Source organism: Calliphora vicina, chromosome 3 (genome assembly GCF_958450345.1).
Source record: "Calliphora vicina chromosome 3, idCalVici1.1, whole genome shotgun sequence".
NCBI lineage: Eukaryota > Metazoa > Arthropoda > Insecta > Diptera > Calliphoridae > Calliphora > Calliphora vicina.
Window position 1 is genome coordinate 92,491,852 of NC_088782.1, and position 27,409 is coordinate 92,519,260.

Here is a 27,409-nt window from a genome sequence, read left to right on the forward strand (position 1 = left end):
TTCTTTTCACATGAATTATTTTTTACAATAAAACTATTTTTTATTTAAATATAAATTAATTGGTTCGCTCATATTTGAAAAACTCAATTTTAAAGAATGGTTCATGGAATAAATAATAAATAACTTTAAACGAATTAATATTTTTTGAAAATGTTAAGCAACAGCATTTAAAAAAAAGAAATATGATAAATAGCACATAAATCAATTATTAATTTCAAAGAAACATAAACTACAAGACTCAAAGTTTTGTAATTTCTTGGTTTATCAATTCAAACAAAAAAATGTTAAATGCAACACATTTTGGTCTCAGAAAATACATGTCAATAGTTTAAAGTGGTAAAAGATGGGCTGGCTGGGCTGGTAAAATAAATGAAAATCAGTCTAACTAATACAATGGAAGAAACAAATTATTATACTAAAGACTTTGTTATGGGAATTTCAATGTCAATTGAATGTTTTGATACAATAAAACAAAATTAAAATATGGACGGACAGTAGTGATACAACGGTACAGGCCAAGTTAAATTATATATAATGAAAAGTAATTAAAATTGAAGAAACCCAAAGCTTTGATAAGATATTTAATTTATTTTAAAACATATTGATACAATTTAAAAATATGTTTTGTATAACCTCCACCATTTTAGCGTGTCAACTATTTAATTACTAAAATAAAAGCAAATTTTAATTTGGGCGATTAGCAAAAATTTTCATATGATTGACAATGTTTAGCTATAATTTTAATCAGTAAATGGATAAATTACAAACATATTTATTTGCTAACTTTTGTATTAATATTTTTTAATATTCAGACCCTATTCAACCTAGGTCCTTTCGTTATTAACTAACAGGCAGCTACTGAAAATTTATTATATAAACCAGAATGGATTTTTATTTTTTTAATGACATGTACATTAGGGACATAACTGACATTTGCTGCAAATATGCATAGTCGAATAGAGCATTAAAAATATGAAAAACCACGCAATTATTTTTTCGTTGTTAAAAAAGTTCACGCACCAAACGCATAAAGTATTTCATTAAATGTTTTTAATTATTTTGAAATACAATATATTTTATTTTAATAATAACTGCGGACATAATTCAAAAGATACTTTTTTAATAAATTATGAAATTATTTATATAATTTTTCCGAGAAAAAAAAATTTGGTTTATTTTAGAAAATGATGTTGGTGCGTGATGTTTTTGATTCCAAATGACCTAAAAAAATGATTTTCATTACTTATACAACATTGGCCATCACGTGGTGGTATGCCAAAAATTTCGCAAAAATTAGTTATATACATAATGTATATATACTTAAACTTTATTGATTCACTGTATAAACTTCAATGTATATACAGTCAGCGTCTAAAGAAAGTGTACAACTTGTTTTTACATTTAAAACATTTTATTTACATATTAAAAAACTATTTGTTCTCCAGTTCTAGTATATTTAACAAAACATTAAATTATTCTCTTGCAATATATAAACAAAAAACTAAACTAGTTCAACTGCAACAAAAACAGTAACAACAAAACCAAAAATACTCCATTTTTAACGCGTCGAAAGAAAGTGTACAGTTTAGGGAAATTAGAAGAAAAAACGTGTTTAGTATTTTATTTGACATCATTTGGGTTTTAAAACAGTTTCAAGCCTCCTTGGCATTGTTTCTACCAATTTTGATGTCACCGAATTTGGGATGTTGAACCACTCTTCCTGCAGGATTTCGTGTAGAGAGTCATTGCTGGTAATATTTCATTTTCTGATCTGTCTGTCCAAATGCTACCACAGATGTTCAATGGGATTAATGTTCGGTGACTGTGGGGGTTGTTCCAGTTGTTTCGGTGTATGATACAACAACCATTCTTTAACAAGTTAAGAAGTATGCTTCGGATAGTTGTCCTGTTGGAAGATCCAGGTTCGGTCTAGATTTAATTTTCTAATGATGGGTTCCATATTTTCTATAAGAATGTTTAGGTAATCGGTTTTGCTCATCAAACTATCAATAAATATGAGTTTTCCCATGCCACTTGCCGCCATACACCCCCACACCATCACCTAACCACCACCATGCTTTACGGTGGATAGTACATTTTTTGGTCGAACTCTTCATTTTTGCTTCTCCAAATTTTACTCCTTTTTTTACTTCCGAAAATCTCAAACTTGCTTTCGTCCGTAAACAGCACATTATTCCAAAACAATTTTCTTGGTTTTTATACCTGTTTGCGAATTCTCGAAGTCGCTCTTTATTTCGTTTGGAAATGTGGGGTTATTCTCTCGGAACTCCACCATATAGAGCATTTGGGTGTAGCGCTCGGCGAACCGTACTGATACTAACTCTCACTCCAGACGAATCTGTTAATTCTTCGCATAATTTTACTGCACTTACTGTGAATACTTTCTTCACTGCTCTCACAATCGATCGTATTTCAAGGTTGTTAAGGCGTTTTGGTGTTCCGGCACGTTGCTGATCTTCTAAAATTCTAAATTTTTTTGTTTGTCTATAATTTTTTTTACAGTATTATGGCTTCTTCCTATTATAGAGGAGATTTCACGTGACGATTTACCTTAATTTTTAAATTTTATGACTTACTTTCTTGTTTCAATTGCAGTTTGGTTTCCCATTTTGGTTTTAAAGTTCTCGCGATCAAACAAGAAAAGCTACTATCTTAAAATCTCATGAGACTAACAGCAAGATCCACAAAAAATTATAATCTAGGCAAAAATAAAGAATAACAATATATTTTTTTATGTAACTAGAAAAATCTTATTGCAATTCTAAATGTGTACACTTTTTTCTGACGCGTTATAAATGGAGTATTTTTGGTTTTGTTGTTACTGTTTTTGTTGCAGTTGAAATAGTTTAGTTTTTTGTTTATATGTATATTGCAAGAAAACAATTAAGTGTTTTGTTAAATATACTAGAACTGGAGAAAAAATAGTTTTTTAATATGTAAATAAAACGTTTTAAATGTAAAAACAAGTTGTACACTTTCTTTTGACGCTGACTGTACATAGTTGGAATTCGAGTTGAAAGCAAGTGTCAAGCAATTGGATTAGAGTTGTAAATTCAAACCAAATGTTTTTTGTTTGAAATATATTTAATTTTTTCAAATTTAAAACATAATTACATTTACATTCAAGTCAAATTCCAACAAAATATTCAAGTGTTTAAATTTTTGGGGCTTAAAGATTATATTTTTATGCTTTTATTCATTTTAGTAGACTTCCATGTGATCGGAATACAATGGAGAGAAGTGAGTTCTACAGAAAATAAATTAATAATTAACACGTCAATATGGTTTGGTGGTTGTCTATATAGTGTATATGAAATAATTCCAGAATAGGTTTTTTTGGGTTACATATTTGTACAATATTAACGTACTATTATATTATCAATTGCAATTTTTGCTCATGATGACTTTGTGTTTGCAGTTTAAATATGATATGCTGCAATAGTTATCAAATACATTTTAATAATGACATGGCCATTTCAAAGTACATCCATCTATATTATATGAATTATTGATTCGATAGACATTATTTCTCATAAGAATGGTGGAGGTTATACAAACATTTACAGATAAGTACTTAAAACGTTTCTTACAAATGTAAATTAGGTTTTAATGATTGTTGAGTACGTAAGGTTTTGTTGGTATTTACTTTGCGAGATGATAAAACGATATGAGTTTTGGAGTTAAGTAAATATTAATTTAATATTGTTATACTTTATTTTGCTTTTTGGGGGAACAAAAGAAACAAAATAGAAAGAGATAGATAGAAAGAGAGAGAGAGATAGAGAGAGCAAGAGATATGTGAGGGCTCGGGCAGGGAATTTTGAGTTGAGTTGATTTATAATTAATAATAATGTAAATTCACATTGAATTAAGTTTGTAATCCTTATTGGATGGTGGTGTGGAAAGTATGCGGTCTGGTATTGTTTGTTATGCTAAGTAAACGATCTAATTAGAAACCACAAATTAAATTAAAACAATTAAAAACAAAATAAAAACTATAATTAATCTTGTAGTAGATACAGTACAGTATTATTATTGGCTATTACACAAAAGTGACCATTAATTTTTATTTGGGGACATTAAATTGTGTGTGAGTGTGTTTGATTTTATTTTAATATTTTTGACTGATTTATTATGACATTGAAACAAAACTTTTTTTTTAATACCATATTCTATAAGAAATGTTAAATAGGGGGAGTTGGTTGTTGTTTTTTTTTTATTGGAGGATTTTTTCTTTTTGAAATCATTAAAGGACTTATAGAATCGAGAGAAATATATAGAGAGGATAATATATTTGTATGTTTCCATATATATTTGTGATATGTAACAACAATACTGAATGGTTGGTTGGTTGGTTCGGTTTGGTTTGGTAGTGGCGTTTTGGTGGTTTTGGTGAATACAGATTAATTTTATTTGTTTTATATGTTAAACTAAGTAATTTGTAATTACAAGAAAAATTTGCAAGTGTAAAATGATGATAGACCTACTTTTATCAACTGCTCACGAGCCCTCTCATCCTAGCGCAAAAATGTTGACCATTTTATTGACTTATTTCCTACGAGTATTTTAAGCTCACACTATATGAAGCTGTCAGTGGAAGTAGCAGTAGTAGTAGAGTAGTAGTTGAGTGGTAGTAGTAGAGTAGTTAAAGCCTTAAGATTGTGTGTTCTTTTTTTATTTATTTTTTTTTTCAATACATATTTTCATTTAATCAATAAACCTTTTGTTTATGCTCTCAGCCGATCAAAAGGAACTCATTTACAGTGTAGAGTTTACAACACATAGAGAGTAGAGTAGGAGACCATCGTATTTTGTTACACGTTAATATTAAAAATGTTTTAGTTCATTTTATTTAAAATTTCGTTCAATATTTTTTATTCTTTTTTCAAAACTTAACCTAGAGAAAGAGTGCAAAATATTAAAAAAATATAAGAATTTAACTAAAACAAAAAATGTAAAATTGTAATCAGTACATCAACAATAACAAAAACAACAAAACTGTTATGTTGAGAAGGAAGAGAACTGTGGTTTGAGGAGTTTAAAAACTATAAATACTATATTGAAGTATTTTTAACTACAACCAAACTAGAAAGTTAAAGTGAATGCTTTTCTTTGTGGATATTGGAGGAGATTGGTTGGTTGATAGACGAGGTGGTGGGTCATATCGCTTGGTTTCCCTACGATTATAAAAGTATATAACATACACATATGTATGCCAAATTGACCAAATAACACAAAACTTTTGAACTACATTGCTTAATTATTATTTTTTTTTTATATAGAGATTATGAAAAACATTTTAATTTGAGTAACCTGACTTTAACTATTATCCAGGTAATTCTTTTATTAATTTAATTTGCATTATCTCTTAATGAAATATTAATTTGTTCGCTTAAAAACTTTGTGTTAGTTGGCAAAACTTAGTATGAGGAGTGTAGTATAAAAAATATTGTAATACATGTTTAGTTACAAATTTAAAATACGACAAAAACATAAATAAAATTATATATAGAATAATACGTAAAGGATAATGAGGTGGTGGTGGAGGTGGAGGTAGGAGTGGGCAGTGTTTTAAATATATATAGTGATATGAAAAAGCATTCATAAATAATAAATAGGAAAAGAGAGAAAAAAAAACAAAATAAAATGTGGTTTATATACGCAACACAAACATTAATCGAGAGATGTATGTAGAGTAGAATAAATGTATACGGCGCATCTTGTACAAAAATAAGCCAAAGTTGTAGTACAGTAGAGTAAGTAGTTTAAAGAAGTATGTACGTAAGTAAGTAAGTAGTTAACAAATTGACTTTACTGACTGACTGGAAAAGAGGTTATGAAAAACTAAAAACGGTTCATGCTAAATTACCTCTTGTGCGGGTACAGCATAATTGCCCTGTATGGTGAATGCTTGTCCATTAGCCAAGATGACAGGTCCTGACACTTGTGGTTTTGGCCTATAGGGGATGGTAGCACCCCTAGGAGGCGACTGTAATCAAATACATAAAATAAAATGGCATTTTAATGTTAAAAAGTGATTAAAAGTAAATAATAATAATAAACTCCAAAATAAAACATTGCTGGCACAACGCAAGAGCTACATTACTACATACCTCCAACATAACGAGACAAATTTGATAGATGCATTGAGTTATTTGTTCAGCAGTGCCACTTAAGGTAACTGCACGTTCAGTTGAATTTGGTAACATTTCACTAGCCACTTGAATGGAGCAGCCTGTTGTCTGACGTATTTCCTTAATTTTTGAACCACTTTTACCTTGAGTAAAATTTTAATGAAAAACGACATTTGTGTCTGCATTTAATAACTGTCTTCCCATATCAATATAATTTAAAATAGTATAGCACATAGTTGTATACTGAGCAAAAAATAAAAAAAATAAAAACTTACCAATTAACGATCCACATTGACTGGCAGGCACAATCAAGCGTATGGGTATTTGTGTTTTACCACCTTTACCAACATCATTATTAAATTGAGAGCACCACTTGAGAGGAAAAGTAAAGCAAAGTAAAGTAAAATAAAATACACTAATTAATATCATCTAAATAACGAAGAAGACGATAGACTACAAACCTCTTCAAATTTCTTGGTGATTAAGGTAAATGCCGAATAGATTGCACTGGTTGTACCAGACACCGTTACAATACGCTCCGGACAAGAACCATCAGATATATTGATTTTTGCCCCCGACTAAAAAATAAAAACAAATTAATTAATAAGACAGCGTTAAACAAACATACAAATAAAACACATACCTCTTCACGAAACCTATTCACAATTTCTCCTTTTTTGCCGATAATACTGCCAACTTCCTGAAATTTACAATAATAAAATAATTACATTATTTATTTATAATTAATAAGCAATATTCTTTAGAAAATAAATAGTAATAGTAAAATATTATAGAGAAATACACATAGATCGAGAACTAGAAAAAAACTCAAAACTAAAAAAAATATTATTCAAATTAATTACACATACGAGAGATGTTTTTGTTTTCGCATAGTTTTGTTTTACTAATATATTCTCACCACTTAGGTTTTTGAAAACTGAGTTAGGTCTTTGAGAGTTTCCGATCTATGTATGTATATTTGTTTATGGTAAATATTATTGCTCATTTCACTACCAGTGTTGTATAGATATTTATAATTTAAATTGGTTTGTTTTTGCTTTTCAAAATTTAGTTTGATAAATATGCTTGTTCATTTAAATTTTCATTTAAATGTTCATTTGACGACTTCTGATGATTTATTGTTATATTACATGCCGTAAGATACAATACAATAGAAACTGATTTTGAAAAATATGTATATTTGGTAGGGTTTCTAATTTCGGCGTTTTTAAGCATTCAAATTTAACAAAAATACATTTATAGATTGTGGTTATACTGCTTAAGGTAGGGACACACATGGCAAATATTTGCTCAAAAATGCGTAACCACTTTTTTAACACAAATTTGTTTGACGTGTTTACTCTTACAAATGTTTTGTAAGATCAAACAGCATCAAATAAAATAAAACAAAATTTTTTGTTTTGATTCATCCTAAGTAAAATAAGTTTTTGAAATAAATAAATCAAATTATTTTATTTAGTGGTAAAGTCTTTTTCGTCAAATATTTGTCATGTGCGACCCTACCTTTAGCATTAGCAGCAAAACAATGAAAACTTTTAAATTTCTTCAAGAATGAAGACCAAAGCAAAAATGATATGTAAGAAAATTTATTATTGTAATATTTTTACGCACAATAAGTTGTTTTTTAAACATGATTATAATAAACGATTTTAATAAAAAAAACCAGAGACAGGTACTGTAAAAACTCAACATACTCCAATACAATAAATTTTGGGGGTTATCAATAATCAAAAATTGGAAATTAGTACTCGAACTGGTAAACGCTGGATTTGTTTTTTATCGCACCGCAAAAAAACATTTTATTAATAAAAAACCGATTGCTTTTCGTATACTATTTGCCAAAGAACACTTAATATGGTCGGAACAGAAATGGAATACTGTTCTCTTTTCGGATGAATTCAAGGCAGTGGTGGGAGAACTGCATCTTCAATTTGATTTGTTTAATTTTATATTTTCTATAATTAGAAAATTGCAGTGGTAAAATCCCGAACAAAGTTTAGCATGTTAGCTATTTGTGCAAGTTGTTTAGGTCTCCTCATTTAGGCCAATTAATAAAACCCATTGTGAAATATTAGGACATTATGACATGATAAGAGACCTTGTACGCCAAAAGTTAGTTGGTCGTTTCTAAGCTATTTCTAATTAAGCAAACAATCGACTATAATAAAAATGACTATTTTTGTCAGAACTTCAAAAGAGACCTAATGGGGGTTGCAGTCCTAGGTGAGGACATACTAAAACCGTTTTCAAAGATTTTGAAACACCCTCAAAATTTTGTGTTATTTTGAAGAAAAAAACGGTTTTAGGTTAGGTTGTTGATGTTGTAGCAGCAGTCATTCGGGTCATTCCGGTGCGTAGAACCGGCTGTCGTGGGATAGGGAAGGTCGTAGTACTTTAGTACCTCTAACTCACACATTTTTATACCGATTTCAAAATTGTAAACTATTATAGATAGGCAAAGAATTAAGCTTTCATAAATAATTGTGTAAGTTTTTATAAAAAGTTTCGCTTTTTTTATTATTTTCGTAATTTCAACAATATTTATTTTAATTTTTTTCTATGAAAACCTATTTTTTTGCATAGTATTTTAAAGACAATTTTATATAGAAATAAATGAGAAATTACTGGTTAAAATCGTTTTATATTTGGAAAAGTTATTAAACTTTTTCGAAAAAAGGTCTAAAAAATTTACATTGTAAATTAAAAATTGTACAAATATTTGTTTTTGCATAGTTTTTAATTTTTTTTATTCATATGCGCTGGGGGAGAAAATACTAAAAAACGTGTTAATGAAAAGTTGAGTAACTTTTACAATTTTCATCCGATTTGAATAATTAAAACCATGTTTTGTTAAGAACTAAATTTCCTTTATACGTTGGTATAAATTTTTATAAGCCTTCATATCAAAATAAGCAATGAAAAGCGACTAAAATCAAAAAAGTTGATAAATTTGGGTTTTCTTTTAGATATTCTTAACAAAAACAATACTTATAACTTACAATGTATCAAAAAATGCATGTAATTTTAAAACGTAATCAGATTTCTCTCCAACCCCGTTAAAAAAATTAAAGTCGGACAAAAACTGACTGAGTTACAGGTCGATAAGTTGACGAACATCACTGAAAACGGTTTTTTGAGAATAAGTTCTGAATTTAAAGGTGTTTTTATAATGTTTAGACACAATTTGTAATGTACTCAGCAAGACCTATAACCCATGCTCGGTCGTTTTCCAAGTTTTTTTTTCCATCGTAGCACCGTTTAATTTATAAAAAAAACATTAAAAACAGTATAATTCACCAATATTATTTCCAAAACTAAGCGAAATTTATTTTTTTTTTAAATTTTCTCTGTGAAGAGGGTATCAATACAAACAACATTTCTAAGTCAATTTTAAAAAATAGAATCAGCCCAATTATGAATAAAAATTCCGCGAGAGTTTTTTCCCTTTTCTCATTATTCCTATTCAAATTCAATGGAATAAACTCCCGCGGAATTTTTTATTAATAATTGGGCTGAATATGCTTTTCAAAATAAAAAATCTGCTAAGTTAATTTTTGGTATTAAAAGCCATATTTTGTATAAAAATATTTTTTAGTAATAATTACTCAATCTAGTGACATTAAAAACAGTATTCACTAATATTATTTCCAAAACTAAGCGAAATTTATTATTAAAGTTTCTCTATGAAGACAACATTTCTAATTTTTGGTATTAAAAGCCATATTATATTTGGAATAACAATTTTTTAGTAAATATTACTCAATCTACATAGTGGCATCAAAATGTGTTTCCAAAACACATTTTTAAACAGGAACTTTTAAGCTTTGAAACGAATCACTGTGTCCCCCTAAGAAAAAGTAAGTCATTAAAATTGCAACCTGAAAATTAATATTTTTTTTTGTATGCATGTAAATAATTAAAGTTCTCATTCTCAGCATTCATCCATTACCAGCAATCACTTGCAGAATTTTCATCTTTTCGGCTGCTAGTTCATTCTTAACTTCGTGGGAACAATAATCACTGTTTGGAGTGTTATAAAACTGTAACCTTTTAATAAGTTTCACGACGAAGAACGAAACATTTTGCTTGCATCTGACAATGACACATGGTGATACATTTATTTGAGATGTGCATACAGTATTTTTTTTTTTATTATTTTATTTTCAGTTGTTGTTTTTTTCATCATCATCATCATCTTTTGCATTTGTTTGTGTTCGAGAAGTAGACAACAACGACACATGTGTTGTTAATCTGTTGTTGCAACAATTGCATTGCGAATAAATCATTTAATATTTTTCTTTCTCTAGTACGAATTGCATGTCATGATGCATTCGTTTGTATCAGTCGTATCTGTATCTGTCTGTTAGTCCATTATTTGCGATGTTCTTGTAAAAGTGCAACAAAACAAAAAATACCAACAACAAAAAAAAAAAAAACAAGATGAAGAAGCGACAAAAAGAATTAATGTAATTTAACTGAAAAAAATAAATATCATGAGCGCATACAAACAAAACAAAAAATAATAACAAATAAGAATATTACACGACAATGTAAATTGAATTTCAACTGATTAACAACAAGTGCAGCTCAAAAGCTACAGAAGTATATGACCAAATACGCATACAAAACAAATTCACACAGATACCAACCCAGCAGTTAAACAAGTAGACAATGTATCCCTTATAGACAGTAATTGTCACTAATGTCTGACCACTTGGCTGACTAAAATTTATATATTTTTGGTCATTTGACACGGTAGTGTAGTGCAGAGAGACCGTGAAAACAAGTGTAACTTAAGTGTCTCTAAGTAATCTAGAGTGTAGTCACATTAAACGTTTATTTTGTACTACTTTTTTTTGGTAATAATTCTGGTTTTATACAAATTGTGTTGATATAATTTTCATACAGTTTATTTTATTTTTGCATAAGTGTACTGACATCCCATGTAACGTACAGTCCCAGCAAAAATTTTGTGAATTTTTGTAATGACAACTAGTTATTTCATGCATTCTTTTGTAAGGAGTGGTGGTTACCCAGCACATTATTTTATTTACTAGAATAAGTACTTATTTTTATACAGGCTGGTAATGAACTTTTGCATTTAGCACAGCTATGTAGTGTGTTTGACTGTCAAAGCCATTAATTTTTTTGTTCATATCATATTCATTTATATGTTCATGTTAAAACTATTGTTAACTTACAATAAAATAACTCGTACATGGAGCAGTGAGTTAGCAGCTTGACTATCAAATACAAGCAAATAATGTGACTGTTCGATTCCCACACAAGGCAATATTTTTTGTGTTTTTTTTAGCTACATATTCTTGTTGTGAATTTACTACTTATTTCTCAACTGATTGTAAGAACATTTGTAAGCTTGACCCATGAATTTTTTAAAAATCTCGAACAAAGATAAGTAGTGTTTCAGTCAAATAATAAGTAGTTATGCCTTGGCTCCAATGTTACTTGCTGGCTGACTAAGTAAGTAAAGTTTTTGCTGGGGTGAGACACTTTAGTGTCTCTAAGTAACCTTGAGTATAGTCACTTTAAACGTTTATTTTGTACTGTCCTATAAAAGGTAGTTATTTTACCCACCAGAAGTAATCTATTGGAGAGTTGCCGGAGGAAGGTTTGCTTACAAGCTATTGGACTGCATATGAGATGTCTTTTTAACTGACTATTTGAGATCAATTAGCACCCATGCATGTTCAAATAACTAGTAATGTAACTGATCAAGTAACCAGTTAGGTGGCTAGTAAGGTAACTGGCTTTATGTAATGTGAATCCGATGCGTTGACTATTTTGGACCAGCTATCAGACATTCTCATTGTAATCCAAAAGGTTCAATTGACTCCAATCTTGGGACATACACATGTTAAAATAACTAGTCACGTAGCTAGTTATGGAGTTGTCACCCTAAGTGCTAGGTATAATCTCTAGTCGGGACAGTCTCCTAGAACTGCTGGGAAATTGCACAAACATACACACAAACAAAGAGAAAGTACCCTGCAGTTAAACAAGTAGCCAATGTATCCCTTAGAGACAGTAATTTTAACTAATGTCAGATCACTTGGCTGACTACAATTTATATATTTTGGGTCATTTGTCAAGTATGTGTACTTTGTAGCGCTGAGAGAAGTCAATTGTAAACATTATATATCCCAGGTAATCTAGCGTGAAGTCAATTGCAACCGTACATGTTAAAATAACTAGTTAGGTAGCTAGTAACTTTATGTAACCGATATGTGAATCCGAGCGTTGACTATTTCGGAATAGCTATTAAACAGTATATTTGTATTCTATGTAGAGGCTGTCAATTATTTTAAATAATGTTAAATAATTAGTCACGTAGCTATTTATATAACTAGTGATCATCATAAATGATAGGTAAAATCACTAATTAGGGACGGTCACCCAGAACTGCTGGGTATGTATTCGCCCCAAGCGTATTGTATTGGAGACTCGTAAGCACTCAATCTAGGTAGACAATGAAGGGTGCGAAAGAGGTTGTTATTTCATAAAGCAAAAAGTCATCAGTTTGTTTAATGCCCTCTGGCATACAAAAATTGGCAAATATGTTTGTATGTATGTATCTGAATATACGATATACAAACATATACATATGTATTTTTGTCAGCCTTAATACAATTATGAATTTCTATTTGCATTTGTTTCTGTATTTTTTTCTCATTCTTTACATTTTTTATTTTTCTTTTCCTCGCAAAAATCTCAGAACTATATTAAGCCTTGAATATTGTGTGAAAATTGTGAAACATTTAGATGCTACATTTAGTATATAGTATATAGATTTATCCCAGCTAACAGATGTTAAACGTCTGAGAACTGGGATGCCAATCGGGATAGACATTTACTGAATGTGCACTTTCAATGTCTGACATTTATTTTACTTTTTAAAAAATATATAAAATATAATAATTTTAGCATTTAATCTCAATTCTTTTTAATTTTCGAAAAAATTACGTTTTATTTAAAATCAAAAAAATTTATTTGTTTTAACTTTAACTAATCGTAGCTTATGAAGCTGAAGTCGGATTTGATTGATTTAAGATTCATTTGAAAGATAATTAAGTCCTCTTTAGACAACATAATGTATTCATGATGCAAATGCAATTTTCAACTTTTTTTTGATTCATTATTTCACACATATTTTTAATAAAAAAATTTCATTAAATAATTTTCACACCATTCCAATGTACGTAATTACATGATACTCTGTGTTTTAAATACAACAAAACTCGTATTTGACAATAACTTTAAATAAAAAGATACATTCCCAATCTTGTTTTGTTATTGCTACACTTAGTGTGTATTTCAATAATTGTGGAAATGTCAATCCAGTGTACAAGCTTTGGGAGAACATTTTGCATGTTTATGTAAAAGCTGGATGTGCAACTGAAACTACATCCTTAGTATGAAACTACATCTACATACATATAACACATGCAACTGAAGTACATACATACATACATGTTTTATGATACGATACAACATGTACAGTAACTAACAGTGAAAATGGCCCACCTAAAATTTTGTTTGCAAAACTGCCTATGTATTTTTGAAAAACTTTTCAGGAGAACCTGTTTATTATTATTTATACTTCGTGAGAAGGGTATACATATATAAGTTTGTCATTCCGTTTGTAATTTCCAATTTCGACCCTATAGTGTATATATATTCTGGATCCTTATACACGCAGAGAAAAAATATAATTGGGCATGGTTACTGTAACCATTTATATAGTGTTACAAGTTTTTTAACTATATTATAGTCACAGTAACCATTTACATGATTGTGGTAACCATAATATGGTTAACTTACGATTCACATGATTGTCTCAACCATATATATGGTTACAGTAAACAAATATATGTTTGTGGCAACCATATTTATGATGAATAATTTTATCATAATATGTTGTTCTCAGATTATGATAAGCCTTAAGCCGAGAGCACCATAATATGATAAGTCTTTCATCATATAAATTGTTGTCACAAACATATATGTATATGTTTACTGTAACCATATATATGGTTGAGACAATCATGTGAATCGTAAGTTAAACATATTATGGTTACCACAATCATGTAAATGGTTACTGTGACTATAATATAGTTAAAAAACTTGTAACACTATATAAATGGTTACAGTAACCATGCCCAACTATATTTTTTCTCTGCGTGTAGATAGCGGAGTCGATTAAGCCATGTCCGTCTGTCTGTCCGTTGAAATCAATTTTCTGAAGACCCCAGATATCTTCGGGATCCAAATCTTCAATAATTCTGTCAGACATGCTTTCGAGAAGTTTCCTATTTAAAATCAGCAAAATCGGTCCACAAATGGCTGAGATATGAGGAAAAACCAGAATAACCTCGATGTTTGACCTATATCTGGATTACTAAAACATTAATATAGACAATATGGATATCTAATGATAGATATTTCAAAGACCTTTGTATCGACGTATATAATTGTAAGTTGGACCTACAATGGGTCAAAATCGGAAAAAATATTTTTTAACCCGAATTTTTTTTCAGCTAAAAAAAAAATTTTAAATAACAATTCAAAATTTTTTTTTCAAAAATTGAAAAAACCACTTTGGAAAAAAAAATAAATTTTTTTTTACCTAAAAATATTTAAAATTTGTATTTTGAAGTATAATTTGGTGAAGGGTATATAAGATTCGGCTCAGCCGAATATAGCTCTCTTACTTGTTTCTTTTATATGAAAGCAATAGAAATTTACCAAGGTTGGATACATATTCGAAAAGGTTGAAAAGTAACGGTAAAATATGTCTTATAAGGTATAAAGTGGTATTTTTATTATATTTTAAATTTTGTAAAGGATTTCAACAAATTGAGGCCTTATTTTATAAAACGAAACGACAAACGTTAAACAAATTTTGTATGGAAAATATTCAAGTTTCAAACCCTTTTCGCAGTATTCTTCATACAAATTGCTTACGTTTCTGAACGCTTGGTTTTACAAAATGAGGCCCTGAGTGGGAGCTTAGCGGCAATGGTAGTTGCGCTGAAAGGGTATTTTAGGGGTAACGGTAGCTTTGCGGTAACGGAACATTGAAATTTACACATGATTCATTGTAATAACTTTGAAATCAGTAGAAATATGTTGGACTATATTGGTAATTTATATAAGGCTCTTAAATGGTTAAATAATTATTTTTAAAAAAAAGTCATAAACAGGGCAAACAAAAATATGCTCTAAAAAAGTGTTTTATTTAAATAGAATTATCAAAAAGCCTTACAATAGTGGAATGATTTGTTCTATTTACGACTGCGGCAATTACAAAAACCTTTTTGCTGCATTTTATCATTGGGACTCAAATACCGTGATATTTCCTACGTTTCTTTGAACGCGAGGTTTTCGATGGATCTTAATATTCTGAACATTTGTTGAATATTTGTTTCATTAGTGGTAAACTGTTAATGGCAAACCATAATTGCCTCAGGCAACCTTATGTTTTTTTAATGTTTCCAAAATTTGGTTAAAAAATTTAATAAATTTAATTTTAAGAAGTTGGCATACAATTTTTAAATTTCTTTTAATTTTTTACGTATTTTTTACTATTTAATATATTTTTCATATTTGAGAGTGCCGAAAAATTTTTAACACAAGTTTTTCATTAAAACTTTTAACTCAAGTCCGAACTTGTCCGTTGATAGAAAATCTGGTTTAGGTAGAAGGAATGTTCCACATGATATTTCTAAAGCAAATAAATAGAAAGCATTTTCAAAAGAGCTCTCAAAACTTCCGATAGAAAAGCAGTCCGGTTAGTTCAGTACTCGGACTATTTGGTACGAAAAGTTAAAGCCAATGCAGGTTTAAAAACATACAATGTTCAAAAAGTTCCTGACAGGAACTCTGCTAAAAATTTAGAGGCCAAAGACAGAGCACGGAAATTGAAGTCAAATTTTATAAAAAAAAATACCTGCTGCATAATGAATGACGAAACGTACGTATGGAAAATTTTCGCATGTTCCGGGTCAATATTTTTATATTGTTGATGCTCGAGAGAATGTTGTAGAAAAGCTTAGGATCCAAAAGCAGACAATTTTTCCAAAAAGTTCTTAGTATGGCAAGCAATATCTAGTTGCGGCAAAATAAGCCAAACATTTGTTACAAAGGGTTTAATAAATACCGAAATTTGCATCAAGTAATGTTTGCAAAAAATTACTTCCTTCCATTCATAAAAATGCTTAATGTGTCCACTTATTTTTGGACTGATTTGGTATCCTGTCACTATGGTAAGAAAGGTCTTGAGTGGTAAAAGAACAATAATGTGGTATTTGTACCAAGAGAGGCAAATCCTCCAAACTGTCTGTAGCTAAGGCCAGTGGAGAGCTAAGACTGTAGCTAAGGCTTGTTAAAAGAGAATGTGGTAGATTTTAAACGGAGATGGACAACCTGTTCAAACAAAAGCAACAGAAAGCACTATAAAAACCATAATGGAAGGGTTTCCGAAATAGATTCAAAATTTCATCACTAGTGATCAGAACTAAACATTTTTTTTTTGTAAATTGTAACAGTAATTTCAGTCAAATAAAAAATCAAAACTGTAAGTTTAGTGGTTTAATTTTTATTGGCATATATGTTAATAATTTTTCGATCTCAGTCCTTTTATTTTTAATTTAATTCAAATATATGGAAATTAAGATGCATTAAGTAAACGAAAATTCAATGAAGATAAGTCGATTAGAGATGCTTTAAGTAGCTTAGGTCAATTATCATTGGACCTTAACAAAATACTAAAATATAGAAATGAAAAATTATAATGCAAACAATAATATTATATTAAGAAAACAAAATAATGAAAAAAAAGAAAATATGCAGTTATTAGTTAAATATACAAAAATATGCTATAAATCGAAAAATATGCAGTAAAGAACAAAATATGCACTAACAAATCGATGACAAAATTCTTAAAATTATCTGAAACGGATAAATAACTAACTCATATGTTTATACGACTCAAGGCAAAAAATATGATATTGCATATTTTTGGTTGTCCTGATCATAAAACAAAAAGTTCAAATAATTACAAAAAAATGTCTAGATTGATTCTAATTTTGAAATTGTAATACATATTTATATTGAAATTTATTAATTATTCCATTAATATTGTTGAGATTTTAAAAATAAAATGTCAAAATTTCAAAAGATTCCAAGGTGGGCCATTTTAACTGCGAGCAACTGTATGTACTCCTGTGCATAAAATTGCACATGATATTTTAAAACATCGAAATACAGTTAACCTTTATCTTTCGTAATTAAATTAATTCCCTTAATATGTGAAATATTTCTCACAATTTCAAATCAACAGCATACATACATATCTTAGGATTAGCGAAAAATCTCCAGACCTTCAAATTATACAAAATGTAAATTTTCCAACCCGTAAAACTGTTTCGTCTTCGCTTAACACAGACAGGAATAATATGTATAATCGGATACAATACAATTTACATTAAATGTTTCGTCATCATGCTCTTCTCCTTCACAACACTTCACAACATTTACTTCTAGTGGTGCAGTGATCCAATTTAATGCTGTTTTCTTTGCATCTTCTCTCATCTTTACATTCTTGTTAATTATATGAAAATTGAATTATTCGCATAGTTTTGTTAATTAGCTTCTGTCGGGTACAAGTTTGAGTTTTTTTAACGAAAATTGTAAGACAAAATAAATGAAAATTGCACTTCAATTGAAGATGTAATTGTTTTTCTTCTCGTTGAACTTTTGACTTCACTTTAGTATCATTCAATGATGCCTTCTTGTTCTGCCAGTAAAATTCACACAAAGGTGTTGTTATTGTCGACATTAGTTTAATTAAATTTTCATGACACGAGGAATGGTAGTAGTAGTAGTAGATTTGTGTAATTTGTTTAATTTTTAAAATTTGTCTCAATTTCGTATAAATTGTTGCTAAGGTCCAAGTGGATTGTTGTAGATGTTAGCAGAGTCTAAATTATTTGTATTATTTGGCGCTTTTAGTTATTAACCTAACAAAATTTGGTTATTTCTGTTTATATATTGAATTGGAAGTAGATACCAAGATCTGTACACAATTCATGCTATTCGAAGTGATTTTCAGGAGTGGGTTTCATATGGAAACTAAGGTAATATGCTTTTTGTTTGTGATGTCACTGTAAGCATATATACAAGATCCATACCCTTTAAAGCAGTGGTCGACACTCATAGCCCCCAGGGGCAGAACTTGATCGTTCATTTGCATGTTAACAACACGATTGTCACAATTTAATATTACAACAGAGAAAGAAAGAGCATAATTTTGATTTATTTTAATCCATGTTCCATATTTAAAATGATCTAGAGTAAACCTTATAAGGGACTTATGTTCAAATATGGTCGGGTCCTAATAAAATTAGCTATTGCGATTTCCTAATGTTCAAAACTTATTTATGCTAAATAGTATCTCAATTTTTATGAGTGAATTCTCAAAATTTGGTAGTGTGGTTGAAGAAAATGTATTCTTGCTGAATTTTATTTATCAGTAAATGATTTATGCTTTTTAAAGTGATTTTAAAATATTGTTATGGACCAATCCTTATAAATTTTCGCATTAATATTTATGTAAAGAGTGTCTCAGTAAGAATGCACTTTTTCGTTTTAAAATTAAAACACGTATTTTTGAGATAGTTGTGTAAATCACAACTTTCTCAAAAAATACGATTAAGTATTTAATACAATATCCGTCTTTTCATGAAATTGTCCATGACAGGATCTCGGATTTCAGCACAGGAATTGTGTCTGCTTTATTCGCATAAACACGAGATTTTACAAAACTCCAAAGAAAAAAATCGTACGGCGTTAAATCGCATGACCTTGGCGGATCTTACATGTCGTCCAAATCCATGCCATCCAGTTGAAATCACAAGAACTACGTTATCATGTTCTTGCAACGAATGTCGTTTACAGTCACTGCAATTTCGGCCTAATATTCAAAAAAGTAAGGCCAAATCACGCCTGACCAAAATCCGCACCAGACAGTTGCTCGTTGTGGGTGCAATTGTTTCTCATGGATTGCATGAGACATACTGTCCATAACCGTCTAAGTTTCTGTTTCAAAATGACACTAAATTTAAAAAGTGCACTCTTACTGAGACTAAAATTTGTGATCGCAATGTTACAATTTCGAGAGAGCATTCGAATCAGGTCAACAGCAAAAAAGGCTGTTGGAAACATTTTCCACGTGCTATGTATACATTTTCACATATATATTGCGTGTTAATCGGCTCAGCAATTTCGGATTTATAATCAGCCCAATTATGAATAAAAATTCCCCGGAAGTTTTTTCCCTTTTCCAATTCTTCCTATTCAAATTCAATGGGAAAAAACTCCCGGGGAACAAACTGCCGGAGAATTTTTTATTCATAATTGGGCTGAATAACAAATTGAAGCAAAAAATATATTTTTTATGTAAAAATATCCAAATTTTTTGCTTTAAAAAAATGAAAAATCTAGAACGGTTTAGATTTATTGCTTTATCGCAAAGCCACATGTAATAGGCACAAAAAGACATTAAAATCGATGGATTATTTTCGAATTTATTCACAATTATGTGCTCATTTTCACAAAATTTAACTTTTTTGTTTGATATACATAAAATTGAGTAGTTGTTCTTCTTTTGATTGATTGAAAGTTGGATACATTTTCCCCGTGCTTTTTCTTTGCGATAAAGTAATAAACCTGAACAATTTCTGCCGTTTTCGATTTTTCATGAGTTTTTTTAAACACAAAAATTTGCTATTTTCACGTAAAAAATATATTTTTGCTTCAAATTGTTATTATAACTCCGAAACTACTGAGCCGATTAAAATGCAATATATATAACCGGATTAAAGGTTATGTAAATTTGAACTTTTTTTAAGTTTACTTTAATAATATCGGACTAACCGTTTTTGAGTTATCATAAATTATGTGGAGAAACATTTAAAAAATTCACAATTTTAAAAAAAAAATTTTTTTAAAAAATCGATCCATAGAATTTAAAAATTTTACCATTTTTGTATTACTGGAACCACAATACATCAAAACTGTGTAGTGGTTTAAAAAGCCTCCAAAATTTTGTCGATTTTGTTGCCTGTGTATTAGGTCTAGGAGAAAACATGGCTTAAATCTAACCAATTTCAAATGGATATAGACATGGACGTTCAGATCAATTCTGCTACACTTTAAGGTAGTATTGAGACTATTATTTTAGAATAAAAACATAATACGGTGGTGCAGGACATAAAAACTACTAGAAATTAAAAATAAATAAATATTTCCAACTTTTTTAATAATCATCTCTTGTTGCCCTACATGATTATTATTTTTTGACTAGGGTTAGCTGTCTTTACCGAAATACCGTTATCGTTATTCTATAAATACTTTTAGTTATTAAAAAACATAACTTTATTTTCTATAATTGAATTATAGTTTGTTTCACCTTTGTTACCTTATTTTAAATATTTGTAAATTTTATTAAGGATGAAATTACCGTTACCATTAAAATATCGTTACCGAAATAAGACGAAATAAGACGGCTCAGTAGTTTCGGAGTTATAATAACAAATTGAAATAAGACGACCAACCTTTAAAATACAATATCATTACCGAATTAATCGAAATTAACGTCGTTAACTTATAACCGTTTTGAATCGGTAGCCAGCTTTGGTTTTTTGATAATACATTCTTTGAAAATTATTATTACACCGAATTATTTATTTATTTATGCGCATTAAAAACTATAAACAAATTGAAATATTTTGTTAAATATTGAAATATTTTCATGTTACAACAAAAACAAAAAAATTAAGAAATCTTAATATTAATTAAATTTAAATATTTGTACTAATTTGTAATAACAAGATGACAACTGATTTTTTGGGTCCACAAACATACACATTGAAACAAAGAAAACACATATACAGTCAGCGATGTTCGTATGCATGTATATTAGGACGGCCCGTTTGTATGGCGTCAAAAAGGATGTTAATATTAAAAAAAAATTTTGTAAAAAATTTCATTATTTTCCGAGATATGAGAAATTTAGGTAGTCGTGATTTTTTGCTCATTACTTGGCCCTTTTTGGGCCGATTTTTTCTAACCAAAATTCTGCAAGGTATATCTGATACATATATTGAACATATATATATTTCGCAAATGAATACTGTAGAAATTAAAAACGGAATGATAAACATATACATTAGTGTGTCCCAAAAAAAGTTTTTTTTCTTATATTCATGGGTGCTCAAGCATAATTTGAAAGCTTATAGGGTAGAGTATTTTTGAGATTTTTTGGAAGTGGTTGAGAGGTCGCTCAAATCGAGTTTTTGCCAAAAATCGGGTTTGTCAAGACCCACGATTTTCAATACTTTTGAGGACACAGTTTAAAATAAAAATGTCCATGCTCAGAGAAACTGTGCAAACATTTTTAGTTTTTGTAATTAATTGGCTCATTAAGGTACTCTACATTACAATTTTTCGAAATTTTTCCATAAATTTTGTAAATAATGCTTTATAACTTTTAAAATTTTTATAAAAATTAAAAAAACTAACAATGCAGTTTGAAAGCTCAATTAATTCTTAATAATGTAGGGACAACAATTTTCTACAGTTTTCTTTTAAAATGTACCAACATTTTTTAGAGATTTGTGCTCGTTAAAATGATTTTCGGAAGTGGGCTTTGTATGGGAGCTATGACTTGAGCGACCTCTAAACCTCTTCCGAAAAATCAAAAAAAATCAGAAAACTTGCGAACCCGTTCAGAAATATTGAGTAAATACCAAAATTATTTCTTACGATCACTAAAGATACAAAAAAACGTATCTGAAGAACATGATCGATCTTATGATAATAATTAACAAAGTGGTACAGCAAAAGCCAATTTATTATTTTGAAGGGCAGGGCTAATGTGGATGTTGGTCTGGTTGGTTGCTTGTAATATGGTAAAATTTATTAGTCTCCTCATCAAAATTTAATTAAAGTCAAAAATTGTTTGTTAAAATAATGTTGTGTTTCTTGTATTATGAGTACGAATGTACATAGTTGTAGCTGTTCTTTTTTTTTGTATTCACGTTTTGTTGTTGCAATATTTATCTTAATGTACATCGACAGGTGGATTTGCGGCAATAACTCAACAAAAACAAATGCCTTTTTTCTAAATTAAAATCCCCACTGAATTCTGCTAAAGGTGAGCGAGCGAGCAAATGCGTTAGCAAAATGGTGAATACCAGCTACAAATAACGATGATGCTGTTACGAGCGGGGGGTGACAAGTTGTGACGTACGGCAATATTTGTTGCAAAAAGATTTTGTCATTGTGGCTCTTCTCTGTTGCATTGCAATATTGTCGCGAGGTGAGATAATGCCGTTGCCCTGCACTACGTTACACTGCATCATTATCTGCACTAGCAGAAGTACACCACCACCAATTGCAATCCACTATATGAACAAAAATGCAACCATATTATTACATGAAGCGTAAAAATTGGCAAAATAACGTAAAATGCTTTTACAACAAACGTTCAGAATAACGATGCCACCACAAAACTTATTTTTTGAATTCTAAGCAACTAAATACATATAAATACATAGATAGGAACGGACACACAAACAGTCTGAACTGAATAGCTAAAATTTACGTAGGTTGCTTTTTAGGTTTCTGAAGTTATTAGCAAATTTTATAAATTTTAACATGTTTTCTTTATTTTTAAGATCCAGCAACATAAGAGTACTTTATTTAAATTGCAAACTAACAGATCTTCTTAGTACATATTTATTATTGAAAGGATCGAAATTTATTCCATTTTTCTGACTGATTCAATAATTTTGTATACGAAATGGCTATGAAAAATGGCATATTTCCTTATTTCTCCGTAAAAGGATGTAAGAGACCATAACATTCTGAAGCAATCGATAGGTTTAGCGGTTTGGGTGTAATTGACTAGACTATCCTAAATTTCTAACAACCGTGTAAACTCACAATTTTTGTCTTGCAAACAAATGTGAAATAAAATTGGAACACAAATTACATAAAAAATGGATACCGACATTTCAATTAATTAAACCTGTGTCATAGATTGCACATATGAGCCGATTGACTTGAATTTTCTTCGACAACAGGCTCTAAAAGCGGTAAAAATCAAAGCCCAAAAAACAAACATCTTACCGCTAAAATGTAAAATCCATGTGGTTACACGAAAGTTTATGGCAACTTCCCAAAGATATTTTATGGCAAGAGGTGGAATAGATTTTGCAAAAATAAGAGTATCTTAAAAATAATTTGGTCTTTATGTTCCTTTCAGAGAGTATTTTATTTTAAAAATATAATACGAACTTTCGAAACATTGTTGTCCAAAATATCGAGCGAAATAAGGGTATATCTTACGTGACATAATAATTTTGAGGTACATGTAGAAATATGCGAAAATGTTGGAATCGTGAGAGGCGTTTTCTTTTAATTTCTTACACTAAACGAAATATTTTTCCTTCATATTTAAATAAAAACAATCTTTGGATCATTTTATAATCAATAAAATTTAATATCGTACGTGACATACCGTACGTGACAGATTTTTCTCTTATAGTAAAACAATATATATTCTGAAAATATATGCATACAAAAACTAAAAAAATTAATAGAAAATATATATTCGGTTTCAATAAATAATTTGATAATAGCAAAAAAAAAAAAACAAACAGAGTTGTAATAAGCTCTAAATACTTTCATATAGTAATACTTAAGTTTTGTCTTCTATCTATCTATAAGGGTTTTTGTTTTTTCAGTAGTAGTTGTAATTCTCTTGGAATTGCCCATATGTCATTCAGGTAATTTTGAACGATTGCAAAAGGAAATTTGGAAAAATTCAGTAGAAAAAAATCAGGCCAAGACACTGATGAACAATTTCAAATAATTTGTTTGAAATGATTTGACAGTTCTGGATTACATCCTTTATTTCAATATGGCGAAATTAAACGAAAACGAAAGAAAAGACATGAACGGATATGCGAATATCGAAAACACTGTGTCACATATTAGTTGGGTAACAGATTGACTCAACGACGCCATGATCGTCTTGTGACAAAAAACTTTTTTTTAAACTGAAATTAGTATTGTAATGAAGTTATTATTTTATTATTCAACATCTGAAAAATTATAAAAAAATAATACTTTTTGAAAGACAAAATACATTTTCAAAGTCTCTTGTGTACTAATATCTTCCGAACCATATCCATTAGCATGTAAAATGAACGTTTCGTAGTTGATTATACACCATTCATTATTATTTTTTGTCTTCCATTTCGGGTTTTCCGCCTCCTTTAAGCTTTTCTCAAATAAGTACTACTTCTTTTTCAAAAATTTTCTTATTTTTTTAAGAAAAATTAAGGATTTTCCAATCCGCCTTACGTTTTAAAACTACACTTCTGCCAAAGCCGCCATTTTTATAAAAGTTCGTCAGTAGAATTTCGCGACATGCCTTAATTTTGTTTGTATTACATGTCTGATATTCTATCAAATAATGTCTAAATTTATTTAATATTTACAATAAATAAACTTCATCAACATAACTTTACATTTATCGAACAAACCCCGTTGTCAATTTATATGTTGACGAGATTTTCGATTAGAAATTAAATAGAAATTTTGTACTTTTTGGCATTAACTCAAAAAATCTTAGGGTAAAAATATCATTAATATCTAAATGAAAATAAAATTTAAAAAGTGCAGTTGATGGTAAAGGTGCGGCTAGTGGGGAAGTAGGGGAATGGGTAGGTGGTCGTATTCTTCAAAAGAGTACCCACTTTGTTGTCTTTTAGTACCACACTGAACATATATACGTATGCAATTTCGTATTTATTTATTTTCTTTGTATTTTGATTTGCATTTACAACTACTTATGTAAATTTGTTTAGTTCGATTAGTGTGACTAATGCACCAAGACTCCAACAGTTTTGTATGAGTCTTGTCTCGTTTTTTTACGCACAGAGCTGGAAAAGATAATTGGGACAATCAATTCGTTCTTAGAGAAATGTTGAAATCTTGTTTATTAGATTTTCATTATATTTCACAATTATCGTTTTTGAATAACGCGCATCTGAAATGTTCAATTTTACCTTACTCTGACACATAAATCAGGCTAAACCGATGGCATGGGTTATGTTGGCTTTGAGAGCCGCTGGCTTATTCACATAGACCTGCGACTTAAGAAAAAATCTAACGGGGTCCAAGTGAGATGAATATGCCCTCAAATCGCTCGTACAGAATGTTAAATGTTGCATGAGCTGTGTGGCACGTAGCGCCTTCATTTTGAATCTACACATCGTGTCAATATCATCCAATTTAGGCCAAAAGAAGTTGGTAATCATCGACTTATAGCGCTCGCCGTTGACCATGGACTACCTCCTTCTAAAAGAAATACGGACCGATGACATATTCAGCCTAACTACAAAAGCCTTAAGGTCGATTTAAGTACACAAAGTTGAACATTATTAAATTTCATATTTAAATTTCGTACCATAAAAATTTTTGAACTTTTATGTACATTTCCACCAGAACTATGAAAGAAAAGTTAATTTTTGTTAAAGTCGACTTTATTTTAAAATAGAACTTTTCTTTTTATTTGAAAAAAAAGCTTCAAAACTTTTTCCATGTTCTTTAAAAATATTAATTTAAAGTTATTTACTCGAAATTAGAAAATTTTAATTTGTCTACTTTAACAATTTTTTCTGGAAACAACATGTAAAATGCGAAATAGTGTAAAAATTGGTACATTTTCTTTTTGGAAAATTGGAAACATCCCTGAGTTATTGAAAAAAAAAACAAAAAAAGAATTTTAAATTAAGCCCAAAAAAGCTAATCTGGCAACACTGTTGACCGTTTTTAAGATGCAATAAAAGTAAAATTTATTTTTATTTTTAATTCTAAAAAAGTTGTTTAAAGTATTTAAATAAATAGTTAAATATGTATTTAATTGTATTTTTCTCTTTCATGCAAATTTTCTTTGAACTTTTCAAAGTTATTTTTAGCAGATTTTGTTTCAGACATATTTTATTTTTATTCAACAACAAAATGTAAATTGATGTAAATTGTACAGAATCATGAGTTTTCATAACTTTACAAACATAGAATATTTAATGTTAAATATATACATAGTTTTCTTTTTAAGTGAACAAATAAATTTAAACTGAAAATTCACAAATGGTTAATTTAACATAAAAAAAATACTTGCCAGAAGTAAACTGACATTATTCAGACATAAATGCTGTAATAAATGTTAAATCTCCACCATTCATTCCATTACAAAATTGACGTTCGTTTTATTTTGTATAGTTTTCGAATTAACGTTCATTAAAAACGTCCTTTCTACTTGAAGAATTTTATTAAATAGTAAAATTGAAAAGAATGAAAGAAAGCTGAAGAAAATTTTAATGTTGTTAAGATGTATTTTTAAATTACTTTAAGAGTTCTTTTGAATTAAGGTTAACAGATTCGATTGGTCAATCATTTTGATTTAAACAAAATAACATGACTGAGAAAATATTAAATTGTCTTGATTTTTATGCTAGTTAAAGTGTTTTTTGGAAGTGGGTCTTATATGGGAGCTATGACTAATTATGGACCGATCAACTAAATATTTCTGCTGAATTTGAATGAGAACTTAACTATTTTCAGATAGGGCAATCGTATGGGGGTTAAGAGAAATAATGGACCGATTCTAACCAAATTCAATAGGCTTCGTCCTTGGGGCAATAGAAAAGCTTGTACCAAATTGTCGAAATGTCTTTGAAATTGCAAACTGCAGTTTGGTTACAAGGTTTATATGGACGGACATCGCTTAATCGACTCAGAAAGTGATCCTGAGCAGATTGGTATACTTTAAGGTCGGTGTTGGGGACAATATTTTTGCACGTTACAAACATCAGCACTAAGCCAATATACCCTCCCACCAAACTATGGTAATGTATGGTATAAATATGAACTTTCAACATATACCATATATTCAAGACATTTTTTCCTACATCTATTCATTAATCATATAATCTGATTAATTCGTTTACAATGCGATCAGTTTTGATAGCTGCGTTAAGAGTGACTGCCTAAGGAACCTAATCTAAAGATGAAATTTTTTTTAAACAACTACAAAACGGACCCAGAGCATCGGGTTGAAATTGATCTCGCAGCCCTCAGAT

The 27,409-nt window shown here is 29.4% G+C and overlaps 1 protein-coding gene across 8 annotated transcripts in view; it reads right to left on the reverse strand.

Moving 5' to 3' along the window:
* Positions 1-27,409, reverse strand: part of mub (poly(rC)-binding protein mub) — a 189,472-nt gene that overhangs the window by 26,177 nt on the left and 135,886 nt on the right. For all 8 annotated transcript variants that reach the window (XM_065504826.1, XM_065504828.1, XM_065504827.1 and 5 more), the window contains 5 exons: positions 6,799-6,855; positions 6,617-6,733; positions 6,431-6,527; positions 6,135-6,298; positions 5,891-6,010 (listed from right to left, as the gene is read on the reverse strand). In XM_065504826.1, the coding sequence (XP_065360898.1) occupies positions 5,891-6,010; positions 6,135-6,298; positions 6,431-6,527; positions 6,617-6,733; positions 6,799-6,855 (555 nt within the window). The remainder of the gene's footprint in view (positions 1-5,890; positions 6,011-6,134; positions 6,299-6,430; positions 6,528-6,616; positions 6,734-6,798; positions 6,856-27,409) is intronic.